Source organism: Scardinius erythrophthalmus (assembly GCF_964197995.2).
Source record: "Scardinius erythrophthalmus genome assembly, chromosome: 10".
Taxonomy (NCBI): Eukaryota; Metazoa; Chordata; class Actinopteri; order Cypriniformes; family Leuciscidae; genus Scardinius; species Scardinius erythrophthalmus.
The window spans coordinates 15,257,876-15,274,859 of record NC_138230.1 but is presented as its reverse complement, the minus strand read 5'-3'; the positions used below and the strand labels follow the sequence as shown (position 1 = coordinate 15,274,859).

The 16,984-nt window shown below is 36.3% G+C and overlaps 3 protein-coding genes across 5 annotated transcripts in view; 2 read left to right on the top strand and 1 right to left on the bottom strand.

Annotated features, from left to right (window-relative positions):
* necap1 (NECAP endocytosis associated 1) overlaps window positions 1–16,984 on the bottom strand; it is a 29,857-nt gene that overhangs the window by 2,508 nt on the left and 10,365 nt on the right. For 2 of the 3 annotated variants that reach the window (XR_014030992.1, XR_014030993.1), the window contains exons 8-9: window positions 16,550–16,585; window positions 1,706–1,755 (exon numbers count right to left, since the gene is read on the bottom strand). The exons of the other annotated variant lie outside the window; for it this stretch is intronic. The gene's annotated coding sequence lies outside the window, so the exon portion shown is untranslated. The remainder of the gene's footprint in view (window positions 1–1,705; window positions 1,756–16,549; window positions 16,586–16,984) is intronic. 3 annotated transcript variants of the gene reach the window in all.
* il11b (interleukin 11b) lies at window positions 51–7,887 on the top strand (the record flags this gene model as incomplete). The annotated part of the gene is made up of 5 exons (XM_081375706.1): window positions 51–75; window positions 4,880–5,034; window positions 5,173–5,253; window positions 5,572–5,724; window positions 6,590–7,887. 5 exons carry the CDS (start codon window positions 51–53, stop codon window positions 6,749–6,751), a joined length of 576 nt encoding a protein of 191 aa, XP_081231832.1. The 3' UTR covers window positions 6,752–7,887.
* LOC308697712 (serine/threonine-protein kinase SBK1) lies at window positions 8,631–13,736 on the top strand. The gene is made up of 4 exons (XM_081377164.1): window positions 8,631–8,875; window positions 10,206–10,350; window positions 10,503–10,705; window positions 12,099–13,736. The coding sequence occupies exons 1-4, from the start codon at window positions 8,804–8,806 to the stop codon at window positions 12,765–12,767; spliced, it is 1,089 nt and encodes a 362-aa protein (XP_081233290.1). The 5' UTR covers window positions 8,631–8,803; the 3' UTR covers window positions 12,768–13,736.

The window sequence follows — 16,984 nt, the reverse complement described above, 5'->3', positions numbered from 1 at the left end:
CAGTGTATGGAGCATATTAATACGTATTATATTCGAGCCATGCTCATGACATGCAGAAGAAGAAGAAAAACGCTGGTAGGTCACATGACAGTGACGTCTGAATTTCCTTCATACTACCCATATTCATACTATATATATAGTCATGTAGTAAGTTCAAATTCAAATGTAGTTGCCTACCTACTCAAGGTACGATTACACGACAGTCATGTAGGCTACTGAAAACAGAAAAGATTTTCCTTCGCATTTTTTGCGAAACCATTGTCTAACAATCCTCGTACATGGATGTGCAAAAAACGTAATGTATTCTGCTGCCAGGCCAGTAGTTGGTGATGTCACTTCGTAAACAAACATAACACGCATCACCTTTTTTACAAATCCGTGTTTTGTTTTTTTAGTAGTTTACACGGAAACGATAACGGTATTGTTTTCAAAAACGTGCACCTTGAAACCCATTTTCAAAAGTTTGCATTGTCAGGCCCCAAAAAATGTACATTTGTTGTGTAAATGAAGGGCCAAAATGCATAAAAAGGATTTTACGTTTTTAGTTTAAAAAAATGGTAATCGATCATGCAAAACAGAGCGAAACTTCCTGATGCGTACCTGTTTGTTCCCATAATAACCTAATATGTCCACCTGTTCCTTGTTAATTCACTCATTTAGATCCTGTGTATTTATACCCCCTGTTGAGTTCAACAGGGTGTATATATATACACAGGGTGTATATATATATACATATATATATGTGTATATATATATATATATATACACATATATATATATACACACACATATACATGCATATATATATACATATTCATATATATATACATTCATATATATATATATATATATATATATATATATATATACATATTCATATATATACATATTCATATATATACACATATATATATATATATACATACACACACATTATGTAAACAAAACTAATATATATATATATTTAGAATGATAATTTTTATCAAGCTCGTATATTTAAGTTCAGTAATTTCACTTAATTGGCAATGAAAATACCTATTAATTGTCATTTAAGTGAAATTACTAAACTTAAATATACGAGCTTGATAAAAATGATCATTCTAGAAGAAAATTTCAGATGGCACTTAGAGGCTTTTGCATCTGAACTCTTCATGTGTATATATATGCCTTTGGGTGTGTGTGTGTGTGTGTGTGTGTGTGTGTGTGTGTGTGTGTGTGTGTGTGTACACAGTATATATGTGTGTATATGTATATATACACATACACACATAGTGTATAGCACAACTAGGAAAAGCTGAAAAAGGAAGTTATAGAATTCAAATTTGGAGCATCCGATTCTCTATGATCAGTTAATTAATAGAGGGAAGGATGTTGTTTCTGCTTGATCATGCATTCCTTTGCAGGAATTTAAACACCTCAAATAATCCGCCCACTTGGGCTAAATGTGGTTTGTCTTTTGCTGTGAACGCATCCGAATATGACACAATGAACTTCTGTCTACTGAGCATTAACAATCCACCTACCCACCCCTGCTTTATGAAAAGGTTGCTCTGTCACAGAATATGATGCAACTTCTGATACTGCAGAATAATGGATGAATGTTGTGTCTGGACAAAGCATGTTGTTCTAGACGTTCTGTGACATAGAGGTGCATGATTTCAACAAAAGATTAGAATATCCTGTAGTGAGTAACATTTTTCCCTACTTTCTTTGGGACGGGCACTAAGGTGTGTTCTCCATCCATCGATTTTCCACCTGTTGCATCGGAGAAAATGGGATTAAACATCATCATCATCATCACCATGACATCAACCAGCCGATTACTACTCACTTTAATCGCAATTACTCATTATTATACACTTTCTCCATGCCCCATAAATGAGTCATGGCTGACTGTATATAAAATGCCATCAGTCTCAAAAAAAACATTTCCTTTTTTGCAGCGCTGCATCCACGCCGTAAGCATCACACAACGTAAAAGCAAAATGACAGTGCACATTTTTTAACCATTTCAAATTAGTGTGAATACAAATGATGGGAATGCACAGTGTGCACTTAATCTCTAACTGTATTCTAAGTACACTAGACCACAGAATTCTAGGCTACTGTCACCACTTCCTGATATGATAGGTACAGGATATGACCCCACAGAGTATTAACAGTCATTATTCTTATCAACATGTCTCTCTTTGCCTTGCCTTGTCTTGGGCAAATCAAGAAAAGAAGAAATAAGAATGAGTGGGTGATGGAGAAAATGAAAGAGAGAGAGGGAAGGAATGCATGTATGTGCATGAAGGCATGAAGACACTTGTGCATGCTGGATGTCTGAGTGGAAATTACATTAAGATGTGTCAGAGGAGGCAAAGCCGACGAATGTGGGGGGAAACGGTCAGTCGGGAGACATGGGTAGGGGGGCTTCAGATCTTCCAGATTAGTGTGTGAGTGTACTGTGACTGTTGTGTGTCGTGAACTGCACCTAATTTATCTAAAAAACAAAAGCCTTCTCACGCCTCATTACGGTCCATCATCTCAGCAGCGTTTTACAGTTTTGAACTGTAATCTGATACAAGTCTCAGTATACATATATTCTATATCAAAGACAAACTGGTAACTATCAGATTTGGGGATGAATATGAAGATGTCACTTGAGTATAGAGTCTTCTACATATAGTGGAGATGCTTGACGTAAGGTTGTTTGCGTTAAATCTAAAATTAGGAACATAAGGATCAAGTTGTCGGAAATAGCAAAAAAAAATGAGTTCTTCAGAAAAAAGATATGTCTATTGAGAGGGGGTGTGTAGGTCTGGACTTTTTTTTTTTCCTGAATGTGAATGAGTCACAGTGTGTGTGTCATGGCCCATACTATAAAGGAGAACACTTTCACTAGTTCCAATGTTAGTAGAGTGATAAAGACAAGTTTGTACACTGTGTTTACTACTTGGTTTTTTTGGGATTATCATGAAACGTAAGTTCTTCATTTTTTTTCCCCCACTTTACAACACAGCCATGAGAATGAGTTTAAGTGAAGGCAGAGATATGTAAACTGTAGAGGGTGGGTCTAAATGGGTGTTTTTGCTGTCTATGAATTCTGTTTTGAAAAGTCTATTCAGAATAGTAGTATAGTAATAGTGGTCAAGGCTCATTAACCTCAAGGTATATTCAAGGTTAATTCAAGGTACAATAGATGTTAGAGATGGGTATTGTGTCATTTATATTATTTTAAATATGTTAATCATATTGTGTTTAACTCTTAATTGTGATTCATTATTTTTTTGAAGAATCTGTTTAGATCTTTATCATAATAGTTATGGGGATTTAACAACCATAACACTTAATATTCAGATTAGTTGTCAACCAATCATTTTTTTCAGTGTTTACTGTAAATTATTAGTTAAAATACTTTGGTTCCCCAAAATCTGAATATGTGGTTGAATTCTTAATAAAAGGTCACATTAAGGTCAAAGGTCAAGGTTATTTTCTCCTTATTAAATCAGACTGACCATTTGTATCTTTGAAGGTATTTAACCCACTAATTCATATCTGGTCTGTTCCGTAATTATATTAATTCAATATCGCTATAATACAATATATGTTATAATGTTATAAAATAATAGAATAATGAGATTCAGAATATTCAGAATATAATAATATTTAATGCAGTGTTCTTTTTGACTATAACTAAACTATTTTCAGTAATTGAAATACAGCTAAAATAAAATATAAATATTCGATTAAAAACGTAAATGAAAATTAGAAAAGATGCCTTGGAAATAAGTTTAACTTGAAGTGCTAAAACTTAAATTCAAATTTGAATAAATAGTAGATAATACTAAATATAACACTGTTTCAAGGCTCAGAGTTCTAACCTCAGTCTGTAAACATTCTTACATTGCTTTTGCATGATAATGTCCAATTTGAAAACATGCATGCGTATCGACTCGGATCAGTACCAAGCTCATAACTGTTGAGTTATATTAGGGCAATGCTATCTCTAAATTGTGTTGACAGAAGCGAAAAGATGCTATCAGAGTGAAGCAAAAATTTCCAACACTAACGCAGATAGAGGATGTCTGCGAGTGAGCCAATAGAGTCAGTGTGACCTTTCACTTCACAACGGTTTTGATGGAGATCGCCACCATCAAATCTGAAGGGGTTGCACGCAGCGGTTATCATTGACCTTAACAATTTCTCCATTTAGAAAGTTTTCAAAGGATTCTAATTGCGTAAATAGCCATTCATTTCCTTCTAATGCTTATCAAAGGGTTAAATCGCACAGTTATCACATATCTGCTGAATGTATTTGAAGGCCTACGACCTTCAGACAGACTTCGGCTATGGCTCATTGGAGTTTGCTGTGGCTAAAGACTGGCGGAAACATCAAACGGGCCGGGAATTAGCCAATTATTAGCGGTTAAAAGAAAGAACTGCATTAGGCCTAATATATATTTGTCCCTTTACGAGTCAAGAAATGCATAAAATGCTGCTAAAACTTTATTTCTATGCATGTGTGTATATTCTCTCTCTATTCAGATTTTATGAAATTTCATGAGCTCAGGCATGCATCCTTTCATCCAAATAGTACGCATCTCTTAATTTTGTACACTCCAAGAAACCGATTGCAACGCACCGAGCTACAGTTACAAATATGTGTCCAACATGCCTTGGGAATTCCTGTGGGGAGAAATCTTCTTGTGTTCCAAATTTTTGTGTCATCCAGTGTAACCATTGCAAACCAAGAGGAAGAGCTCTCCGTGCAAATCCCTCTGCTTAGATACAAGATTTTAGGGAGTAAAACAGCTGTTCAGGACAAACACTTGTGACTCAGAGCAGCTGTTCCAATTACATTAATATGAAATTCTATTTGTTTTTATGCTGACAGTGTCAACTGACTTCACCTTTCCCCTCATCGTCTTGGTGACTTTTGTTGAGCTCTTCGACTTCGTCACAGCTGTACCACAAGGAAAAAATGATCTGCGAATACTTTCCCACGACATGCGTATGCTTTTAAACACAGTATCTAAAGAAAGGCCAACGGTAAGTGTCAGTTTGCTGATACATGTTTATGTAAATGATTTTCTAATTCATTTTAAATGTCCCATGCAGAATAAAATGCACACACTTTTCGGGTCATTTAGCTTACTGTTTGTCTGATTAAATGCTTGACATTTTCAGAATAATCTGAACGACTTTGAACAATCGCTCACATCCCTGCCCGCTCTGGACTTCACAACAAAAGACCTGAAATCACTCGAGGTAGTACATCAACATCTTATTCATCTCTGTCTTTTTTCTGTCTCAAGAAGACTTTCTTTTCGACTGTATTTTTGTTATGAATAACATCTGAAATTAAGACCAAACTGTTCATTGAAAACCCCAAGATTACATTTATCTTCTCCCAACCAAAAGGCCTGACTGAAAACTGAAATTCAGTGCCATTTTAAAGCATGGTTTGCCAAGAAAGAATGACGGATAGACAGAATGATAGATAGAGAGACAGATTATTATTAGTTTAGAATATATCTAGTTTCAAAAATAAGATGTGTGTAACATCCGTCTCCTTTTGGCCCACAGGTGAGCAGTACCTTAGCACAGCTGTACTCCGGTCTTAAATCCTTCAAGTTCCATCTTAACTGGATCCAGCAGAAACAAGACGAATTGGGGAGTGAAAATTCTAAGACAAAGAATAGCCATCTTATCCAACTCATCAACAGATTGCTCCAACAGGTAAGAAGAATCGTGCAGCTCACCTACAGTAGGAAATCAAACAATAACTTAAAATCTGTCAAAATAGATGCAAAATACACGCTAAAGTAAGATCATGCCAACTGATGTCATATATAGTATATACACACTACCGTTCAAATGTTTGGGGTCAGTATGATTTCATTTTTCTGAAAAACATTTTTCAGCAAACATACATTAAATTAATCAAAAAGACTTTAAAGACAGTAGATTGCTACAAAAATTCTATTAAAAAAAATAAATAAAATAATAATAATAATAATAATAATGTATCATGGTTTACACAAAATTATTAGGAACAGCACAACATTTTTCAACATTGATAAAGAGAAATGTTTCTTGAGCAGCAAATCAGCATGTTAGAATGATATCTGAAGGATCATGTGACTGAAGACTGAGTAATGATGCTGAAAATTCAGCTTTGCATTACAGGAATAAATTACATTTTAAAATATTGTAAAATGGTAATAATATTAAATCATGTTACTTTTTACATAATAATATGTAAAATGCACCAGATTTAGCCAAATTAGTACATTTTAACCTGTAGTCCCTTGGCAGATTGATGTCACATATATACATATACATATATATACACATATATACACATATATATATATATATATATATATATATATATATATATATATATATACATATATACATACATACATACATACATACATACATACATACATACATATATATATAGGTCAGTGTGACGATAGAGGCAAAATCTTCAAACAAATCGATTATTTCATAAATGACACTGGCTGACACAAAGCGAAAGTGAAATAAAAGTGAAAATAGGAAGTGGTTAAACATATCTTCTAAAACTATCTTACAGATTGAGAAGCCAGCTTCTGAGCTCGTCCACCCTTCCCTGCCTCCTCTGAAAACAGCCTGGGACTTGAACCAGGCCAATATGGAGATCAACCAAAAACTGTTCAAATTTTGCGACTGGTACACTAGAGCACTGAGAGGCCTGCTGAGAGCGAAACAATCGTGATCATGCAACATCATTTGACACCAGTAGCCCTCAGCTCATCTCCATGGTGCAAGTAAACGCAAGATGAGGTCCACAGGCATCGTGGTAGCATCGTTTGACTTGCCTTAATGTTTGAAGGGATGGAATGAAAGTTCCAGCCTTTAGAAGTCATCTTACATCAGTTAACGGTTCATTTGTGTGATGTTGTTGTTGTTGTTTTAATATTATTAATAAGTTATGTATTTAATATTTATTTTAACTGAGTTTTTTGTTTACAATGAAGGATTTTTTTATACATCGAGTGAATGAGAAAAATAGCACTTTAAAAAAGTGTCTCATTTTAATAATGAAATTTGTATGCAAAATCAGCTGCAGGCAGTTGCTAATAATGACCAATAGGTGTCGCTATACGGTGTGTAATAATGACTAATAAGTGTCGTTACTGTGGTACAACTGTGAAGTATTATTAAATGCAGTTTGGGACCTGCACTCCTTTAATTATTTTTGTAGAAAGTTAGTAATTTTGCAAAGATGTAGTGAATCAACATACTTGTTAAACAACATAAGGTTAAGGTTAGACTGTGTTTGACAGGAATGTTGACCAGAAGTTGATCCAGTAACACGGCCTACTCGGCAAAATTACCATATGATAAAACTGGGCATTCAATACAAAACAACTTCCATAGTTTTATTAGAGCTAATGGATGCTATTGTGAACACACTGAAAAAACAGTACCTTGAAAAGCACCCACTACCTGAAAGTTGTATTTATTCGCTGCGATTGCATGTTTATTCTAAATGAAATGTAACTTAAGTGCCAACCTATTGCAGAGATGTACTGAAAAGCTGAAAGAATCTAGAACAATGCTAAAGCCTTTTTCATTTCAACAGACTATTTGTAAAGAGGAGAACAAATATACAGTGTTTACATAAAGAAACGGTGTTATTATCTGATAATCATTCAGAACTCAAATTCACATTTTAATTTTACTTTGCAAGCTCAGTCAGATGGATGTAGACCGGGAAAGTCCTGGATGTTATTTTTATTTTTCATACTTTTTTATACATATCTATGTATTTATTTTTGTATTTATATGTTTTATTTGATTAGTGTCATTTGAATAGTCATTTTTCTTTCAATAAACTTATTTTGCATCAAACATGCAGAGCTTTTTTTTTTTACATGTTGCACTGCTTCAGCAACAACTGAACCTTTAACAAAACAATCTAACCATCGCATTATTTCCGATGTTCTGTATATAATTATTTATATTTTATATAACGTTTGTGTGTCTTTTCATAGGTTTATAAATAATTCCCCTGCCCTGTCTAGCTGAGCATTTTCACAGATAGTTGAGCTCAACTAGATCCAGACAGATAAAAATTGCCAGCAATAGTGTAATCAACCATGAATGTCAAAATCTTTGTCATGATGACTAATACCAAACGGTGCAGAACAAGGAACAGGATATGGATAAAGGATACGTCAGATGACTGTGTGTGAGTTTAAAACCTGAAAAGTCAGGACTTGGCACGTCCGGCAGAAAGAGAGATCTGTGATGCAAGCGTTTTTGCTTAGCGCTCTCTCACAGCTGTTGGATTTGTCATGCTCCCTGAGAGAGAAATTGATCATGCTGACCAGCATCATAACCATATTTGGTTAATTAATCGCACTAAATTAAACATTACATTGCCAGCCCTACATGAGTTCGCTACAGATTCAAGATGCAAAATGTGAGAGCGTTAAAGACATCAGAGAAAACACTAAAAGGTTACGGGTTTTGCCAGTAGTGACAAATTACCTGTCATACAAACCCAAAAGAACATACTGTCAGTGAATAACTGTAACATCCAAAAGGCGGGGTAACAGCAGCAAGAGCACATGTGAAAGAGCTAGGGTAGATAGAGATAGAGAGGGGTGGGAGAAGGAGAGTATTGAACTGTAAGCATAGGACATGAGAGATCCATTATCAACCAGAATATGCACTCAGCAGAGGCAAAATAAACCGTTGATTTATGACTGGTTGACCTGCCATTGCTCATTTGACCTGCAGCTTTCAGGGACCTGAGTTTATGGACAGGCTGATCAATAGAGAACAGCACCACCAAATTCCCTTTCAGTCTTCAACAACAGCAAACATGACAGTAAGTCTTTTCAATCCTTTCAAAGTGTACATTCAGCTGTTGCATAAGCTTATGATCATGTAGGCAATGATTATTGCCCAAGCACATATTTTTTAAAGATTTTCAAATAGCATGTGATGTACAGTAATTTAAATTAAAGGAATTTTAGCCATGCTCCATATTTTACATATATGTACAGTATAAACGACCATTCAAAAGTATAGGGTCAGTAAGACTAATGTTTTTGAAGGAAGTCTCTCATGCTCACCAAGTATTGCTCACCAATATTATATAAACACAAACTATTTTATGTATTATGTTCACAAAAAAAGATTTTATATTCTGCAATGTGCATGTCACAACTGAGACAGTCACAATTAAAGAAACAGTTGCAATTACGAGAAATAAAAGCACATTTTTGAAATTTAAAGTAGCAATGACCTTTTTACTTTTCTTATTTCAGGTAGAATGGGCTTGCAGTTATATTTATGTACAGAAGTGTTTATTTATTATAAAGTTCAGTCTTGAATTGTAAACTGATTACTGGCTACATATCACAACATACCAGAAAGGCTACTTTAATTCAACAATTTACAACATTCACAACTAATCCTAAAGAACTTAGATGTGCTGCCCATTCTGCTGTTCTTGACGAGGGGTTAACCAAAGATGACTTTTGGTGAGCAGTCTGTCCTCACACAACTCATGCCCAACAGGTGCACCTTTTACCTCTTATGCAACACCGTCCCCCTTCTTCATTATCCCAGACCGCTGCTTAACTAAAGAGTGTAAACGTTCTGCTTTTGGAACACCAAAGCATTCAGACTAAAAATGAAAACATCATCCAGTTCAAATGTCTTCAATTCAAATTATGTATGACATTTTATCGGTTATCAATTCTATTCCTGAACAGAACACTTAATCCTATGAAACTCAGCAGATAGCATGGGTGTTTAAGGACAGTTAAGATGTGTTGACAGAATAAGCAATCCTCAGAACTGAACCTCAAATCACCCTTTCGCTGTAGTGATCTTATAATAGTATGCAATGACAGACCCCGGGAGTATATCTCTGATCCAGCTAGATCATATTTACTTTCAACATGGCGTTTTGTGGTATTTGGTCCCCTTGTAGACAGCTAGTGAAACATTGTTTGACATGCTACAAAATGGTAGAGAGAGAAAAAAACGTATGGGAACTATGCCGTGGGCATTAAATAAGACTTTTAGCAAGCTAATTAGTAAATAATGACGCTGTAAAGGAAAATTAGTCATGCAAATTCCCTCTATTAGATGGTACGTTTTTGCCATGTCCATCTGCAACCGTGACCATCTAGTTTTGCTTCTTGCAGACTGCCACAAGACTTTTGGATGAGCTGTGTCACTTAACGGTTCAGTCTCTAGAATCACTGGAGCCATCAGATCACTTCCAAGTTATTAAACTTCTTGGAGAGGGTTCATACGGCAAAGTTATGTTAGCAGTGCACAAGAAGAGAGGTAAGTGATGACAACCCTATTATATGTTGCTTTGTTTTTCTCTCATCTGATCTTATCCACACTACATCAAATTTCTTGGTAGAGTGCTTGATTACGGTTTACTGTTTCCTTCCTTTACCTTTGACAATATCTCAATTTGCATATAATTCTAGGAACCCCAATGGCCCTTAAATTCTTTCTGCGAGAATCCACATCTCTCCTGTCATTTCTGAGGGAATACAACCTGTCTTTGGCCTTTTGCACCCATCCCTCACTTACCTCAGCTATGGGCATTGCTTTCTCCACTCCTACTCACTACGTGTTCGCCCAGCAACCTTGCCTCTATGGCGACCTCTATGATGTCATCGTTCCTGAGGTTGGTAAAAGCTTGACATCAGTTACATACGTCTTAATGATGATTGTATATGATTAATGAGAATTGCGTGCAGGAATTAAACATCTATTTGCATGCCACAACTGACTAGTCCAGTCGAGAACCTCAAAAAGGTACATCTCTTGAGTTGTAATACACATAAAATGTTCCGATCAGGGTTATACAATCAGCCTCATGGAAGGCCACCTTCCTGCAATATTTAACTAACCTTAACCCTAACACTGTGTTCTAACCTGAACAAGCTAATCAAGGTCTTTAGAATTCTCAGAAATTTCCAAGCAGTTTCCAAAGGATCCAAGAGGTCCAATGTCCTGCAGAGATTAGTTCTAACTGGCCCCAGATCACTTGATGTTTCAAGTAATACTGAAGACCTTTATTAGCTGGTTCAGGTGTGTTCGATTATAATTGCATCCAAACTCTGCAGAATAGAGGCCCTCCAGAAGCAGGATTAGGTTTGAATCAGTGGCCTGTACTCCCAACACTGTAAATTTTGGATGTCTCCCTATCAAACACACCCGATTCAACTCATCGGCTCATCAGTAGAGACTCCAAGATTATGGAGCAATCCAAAACCACTGGTTTAGATGGAGTGAACAAAGAAAGAAGATACAAATTGATTGTAAATAACAGGCTGTATGATCTTGATGGTGTTTTATAATAATCTATGATGGTGATTGTAAATATACGCTCTGTCTGTTTGACATATAATATTGCAGTACAGTGGTTTTCAGTTCTGGTCCTGTGGACCCACCAAAACCACTGTTGTAGAACAAACAACTTAAGCCTTTAAAGCAGGGTTTCTCAAACTCGGTCCTGGAGGGCCACTGTCCTGCACAGTTTAGCTCCAACCCTGATCAAACACACCTAGCTGTGAGTTTCTAGTGATCCTGAAGACATTGATTAGCTTGCTCAGGTGTGTTTGATCAGGGTTGGAGCTAAACTGTACAGGACAGTGGCCCTCCAGGACTGAGTTTGAGAAACCCTGCTTTAAAGTATGATTAAGTCATGTCCAATCTCATGGAGGGCCAGTATCCCGCACAGTTGGCTCCAATCTTAATAAAGCACACATGAACAAGCTAATCAATGTTTTAGGGCAGCGGTAAGCAACTCTGGTCCTTGAGAACCACTTTCCTGTAAAGTTTAGCTCCAACCCTAATCAAACACACCTGAACAAGCTAATCAAGGACAGGATTAGAAAGGGAGGTGAGTTTGACCATGGTTGGAGATAAACTAGAGGACCAGAGTAGCCCAACCCTGCTTTAATGTTACTAGAAATTTCCAGGTAAGTTTGTTGGGGCAGGTTGGAGCAGGACATTGGCCCTCCAGGAAAGGTATTGGACACCCCTGGCTTAAGTGGTAACTTGATTTCTTGCAGGTTGGTCTGGAAGAGAGCCATGTCCAGGGAGTGGCTTCCCAGATCAGCGGTGCCCTCTCTCACCTTCATTCCCTTGGCTTTGTCCATCGTGATGTCAAACCGGAAAACATCTTCCTGTGTGACAGTGACTGCCGTTGGGTCAAGCTTGGTGATTTTGGCATGGTTAAGGCTGCAGGGACCAGGCTACCATGCGTGTGGTACAGTTCTCCTTACTGCACGCCTGAGGCTGAGATTGCAAGGAAGGGGAAGGAGATTGATTTGGGCAACTCAGAGGTGGATGACAATGGGAACAAGCCAAAAGGGGACTCCGGAATGACTCAAAGGATGTTGGTATCTGTTGATCCCAGTACAGACAGCTGGGCATTAGGCATTCTAATCTACGCCATGCTTATGGGGAGCCTTCCATGGTCTGAGACTGTTTCGGACAACACTGCATATAAAAGCTATCTACAGTGGAGCAATTGGGAAGGTTCAGCATTACAAGAGAGAGGGTCAGATCAAACTGAGGACTTCCACCAGGTGGCAACCCAGTTTGCAGCATTCACCCCTCTTGCGACGTGTCTTCTCAAGTCCCTGCTCTATCCACAGCCCAGGCTTCGTGGCAGGCCAGATGAGGTGGGAAGGTATCTGGGAGGAGCCTGGTTATTGGACAAGGATGTCAGTAGATGATGCAATGGACTTATGATGGACAGGACTGAGGTTGTAGTCATCTGGACTATTCATTCTTGGCAATCACTTTTTAGGTTCTGATGGTAACAAACAGTTCTAATCATAAGACTGTTGTTTAATACATTTATAATTAGTTGGGAGTTTCTTTTCCTAACTGACCATTACAGATCTTAACTGTAAATATTGAAGCTTTTAGAATACCCCAAAGAGTCATTAGGGTTGATTAAACTGAAGAGAGCTATAAAATAAATAAATAATTGGATCTCCACAGTCCAGCAATATTGCTATACTCCAAAACAATGTGCGTCCTACAAAGATACAGCTATATCTGTAAACAGATGGAACAGACATTGAAATTGATAATTGCATAGTTTATGATGGGGAAAGAAGTCTATTTAAGGCAAATCAGTTCACTCAGCATTTTCATGCAAGTGAATCTACATTGCAACAACAATGGCCTCAAAAATGTACGGTGGGACTTGATATTGTCCATCGGGAATTGATTGGAACGATGGCTCGTTGTCGTTTATTTGCTGTGGTCTCATGTAAGTGACAGGATGCTGGAGAGCAGGGATTATAAGTTAATGTTTTTGACAAGAGTTTTTAAAAATGTGCACAGATAAATCATTTATAACAATGCAATATTCCATTAAAAACCTTTAATTGTCAACTTTGATTTCATGGTGACATTAAAGGATGATAAAGGAGTATTATGATGTATACATAAATAATATATGATAAGGATTTCCAAACTGGAGGACCTTGATGTCCTAGACTGGAATTCATGATGGAACTGATGGGAACGTATAAATGTCAAATGAATTCAAATAAAGCAATTAAAATTTAATGGTTTGCTTTAATCTACAAAATCTGTATAAAAAATGTATATTATCACCAACATTTTAAACTATATTTGTAACTCTTCTTATATAGTTTGCTTTAAATCATAAAGATTGGAATGTTCACTCGAGTTTTAAAAGCATATTTATGCTTTTAACAAACTATGCTCATTATGTCATCATCATGTGGCACACTCTATGTTGTGAGAGTAAGAAGGAGAATATCGTATCTCTCAAATTTCAGCAGATAACATTCAGACACACACAAGCACTCAGACACTATGTGTCCTAGATTTAAAAATAACCCCCCCGACCATTAATAAAACTCTTTCAGCCATCATCACCTCTGTCAGATGCACACACACTTGAAACCACATACACATGCATGCACAAACACACAGAATCTTCCAGATCTTTATCCCGCAGTGTCTCACACTTCTGCGTTTAAACCTGTCCCTCCATTCATTGATGCCATACACACACAACAGGGTGATGTTACATGTAACAGATAAGTCTTTGGCTGGAGTTCAAACTCTTTCAACTGATCCATGAAAACATAACATTGTAAATTACTGAGTAAATATGACAACCATATTTGAAAAATACATGAAATTAATAACATCTTGATTTATTTACAACCGGACCATCACATAATGATAATAATAATAATAATAATAATAATAATAATAATAATAATAATAATAATATACAGCTGTAAACAAATGAAGACCCCCCTGACAGTTCACAATAAAATATAATAAATAATAAATAATAATAATAATAATAATAAATGCAGCTGCAAATATTTGCACCGGAGACTAAATGAATACAATCTAGGCCACTATCACTAAATTAAGACATCAAAAGTTAACAGATTTTGCCCTTTCAATCTGAAGTTATTTAGTCACCTTGTTAAGAGATTAACAGCTGAAATAGCTCATTACATGAAGGGAAGAAGACCAAGAAGATCATTTAACAGCTCTAGTACTAACTATTCCAGTCGCTGTCTGTGTGACCTGTCATTTGATCTACTACATTCAAACACATTTATGTGTGCAATTACGCTACTGTTCAAGTGCTGACATCTTGCATGTTAATTTGCATGTAAAAGTGCATGAGAAAAATAATTGTCTACAATATTTTATGCATGTATAGCATGAGGATGCCAGGAATACCAGTATTCTATTAGTAAAATTTCTTTATGCTCAGAAAATTTCAGCCATGTGCCATTGTGCGAACTTCAACCACACTCTTTCTACACACCTTGTTGTGGAATATCCTATCCTTCTGATACTTATCACCCTTGAACGCCCAAGCATTAACATTAGATGAGACAACACATTTAATGGGTAGACTTAAAAGAAATACAAAAAATAAATAAAAAATCTGTCTATTAATTGCATGTAATATTTCCATTGATTTGGATTACAAAGTTTTAAACTAATAAACAATGTGGTGCATATTTTTCATACATAAAAGAAACAAGAAGGAATCAGATGGTTCTAAAATGGTTATTTAAATCAAAATCAAACTGATTCAAAAACTTAAACTATACACGAGTGACAAGGAAGGCAGGGAACACGAGGCTTATATACAGTACACAGGGGTTAACAAGACTAACTAGACAAAGATAAAACAATGAGGGACTAATGAAGGGAACCAAAAGAACTACAAACCTACACACAGGAAGTAGGAAAGTAGAAATACAACATAAAAGTCCAAGCAAACAGGCAACATGTAACACTATGCCATGATTAATATGAGTGTACTTAGAAATTAGATAATATAGAAAAATCGATTCATCATGTTTTAGTCTTAATCATCAAAATTCCATAATTTCCTTTTGAGGATTAATAAAGTAGTATTTTATCGTAAAATGTTAATCATCACAGTCCCCAATATGAGAGCATATAGCATACTTCTCTCACTATTTCTGCTATTTAATACTGTATGGCATAACTAGTATCTATTCCAAGGTCTTTTTAATGAGTTAGAACAAGATATCTTGATCCACTATGTGTTTGATCAGATATTAAGGAAGGGAGATCTAGCATGATACGAGCCCTCCAAAGACACACCATTAAATTAAAATGTGAAAAATCGTTCAAAGGTCAAGCTCTCTCTGTCCAATTTAATTTGACTTTAATCCTAAAGCACCTTTAATTCACATTAGCAGAACTGGCAGATCAAGTGTGTGTGTGTGTGTGTGTGTGTGTGTGTGTGTGTGTGTGTGTGTGTGTGTGTGTGTGTGTGTGTGTGTGTGTGCGAGGGAGAGGGAGGGAGAGAGGGAGAGAGAGAGGGAGGGAGAGAGAGAGAGAGAGAGAGAGAGAGAGAGAGAGAGAGAGAGAGAGAGAGAGAGAGAGAGAGAGAGAGAGAGAGAGAGAGAGAGAGAGAGAGAGAGAGAGAGAGAGAGAGAGAGAGAGAGAGAGAGAGAGAGAGAGAGAGAGAGAGAGAGAGAGAGAGAGAGAGAGGGAGGGAGGGAGGGAGAGAGAGAGAGAGAGAGAGAGAGAGAGAGAGAGAGAGAGAGAGAGAGAGAGAGAGAGAGAGAGAGAGAGAGAGATCATGTTCACAATCTATACATTTTGATAGAGTGGTACTGAATAACACTCTTGTTCACACGTCACTCACACTTTCAGACTTCTAAATGAGGACGATTCAAGCTTGCATCAACGAGTGAACAGCTGATCCTCAAATATGCTCCCTATTTATTAGCCAAGAACATTTCCCCGCAACGTTTCAAAACAGACCTTAACACTGTATCCTAACCAGCCGCTACCACGATGAGAGACATGGACATTTTGTTTAATCGCTTGGTTTCTATTTCTGTGCATTCACACTGAAGCCCTGACCATTTTGATCCAAAATCTATAGTATTAAAACATTAAAAGTTTACATAAATAGTGTCCCTCCTTATTAATGAAAGTTCTGTCATAATTTACTCACCCTCATGTCATTCCAAACTGATGCAACTTTTTTTTTCTGTGGAACACAAAAAGAGAAATGAAGAATGATGTTTTTAATTTTAGAATGGAGATGATGTACAGGCCACTCTTTTCCATAGTAAAAGTGTAAGAGTAACCAGGTTAAGCTCAAAACACAGAAATGATGAACCACGCAACAACGCAATAGTTTTGTATGAAAACAGACCAAATATTAATCGTCATTCACTTATATTCATGTATAAATTAAAAACAGTCGACATATTTAATGTTTTCGGTCAGTTTTATGGACATTAAGAAAATGTGAATGTAGGCTATACATAAAAATAAAAATAAAAATAAATAGGAGTAGGACCATTGATTAGAAAAAGGTATTTTTAAATTGTTTTCTATATAAACAACTTGTATTTATACACGTCTTTAGTCAACTGAAAGTAAA

Coding starts and splice junctions, on each gene's coding strand:
- LOC308697712 (XM_081377164.1), top strand. CDS start 8,804: ATGGACAGGCTGATCAATAGAGAACAGCACCACCAAATTCCCTTTCAG. Junction 10,351..10,502: donor AGCAGTGCACAAGAAGAGAG/GTAAGTGATGAC, acceptor ATATAATTCTAG/GAACCCCAATGGCCCTTAAA. Junction 10,706..12,098: donor ATGATGTCATCGTTCCTGAG/GTTGGTAAAAGC, acceptor GATTTCTTGCAG/GTTGGTCTGGAAGAGAGCCA.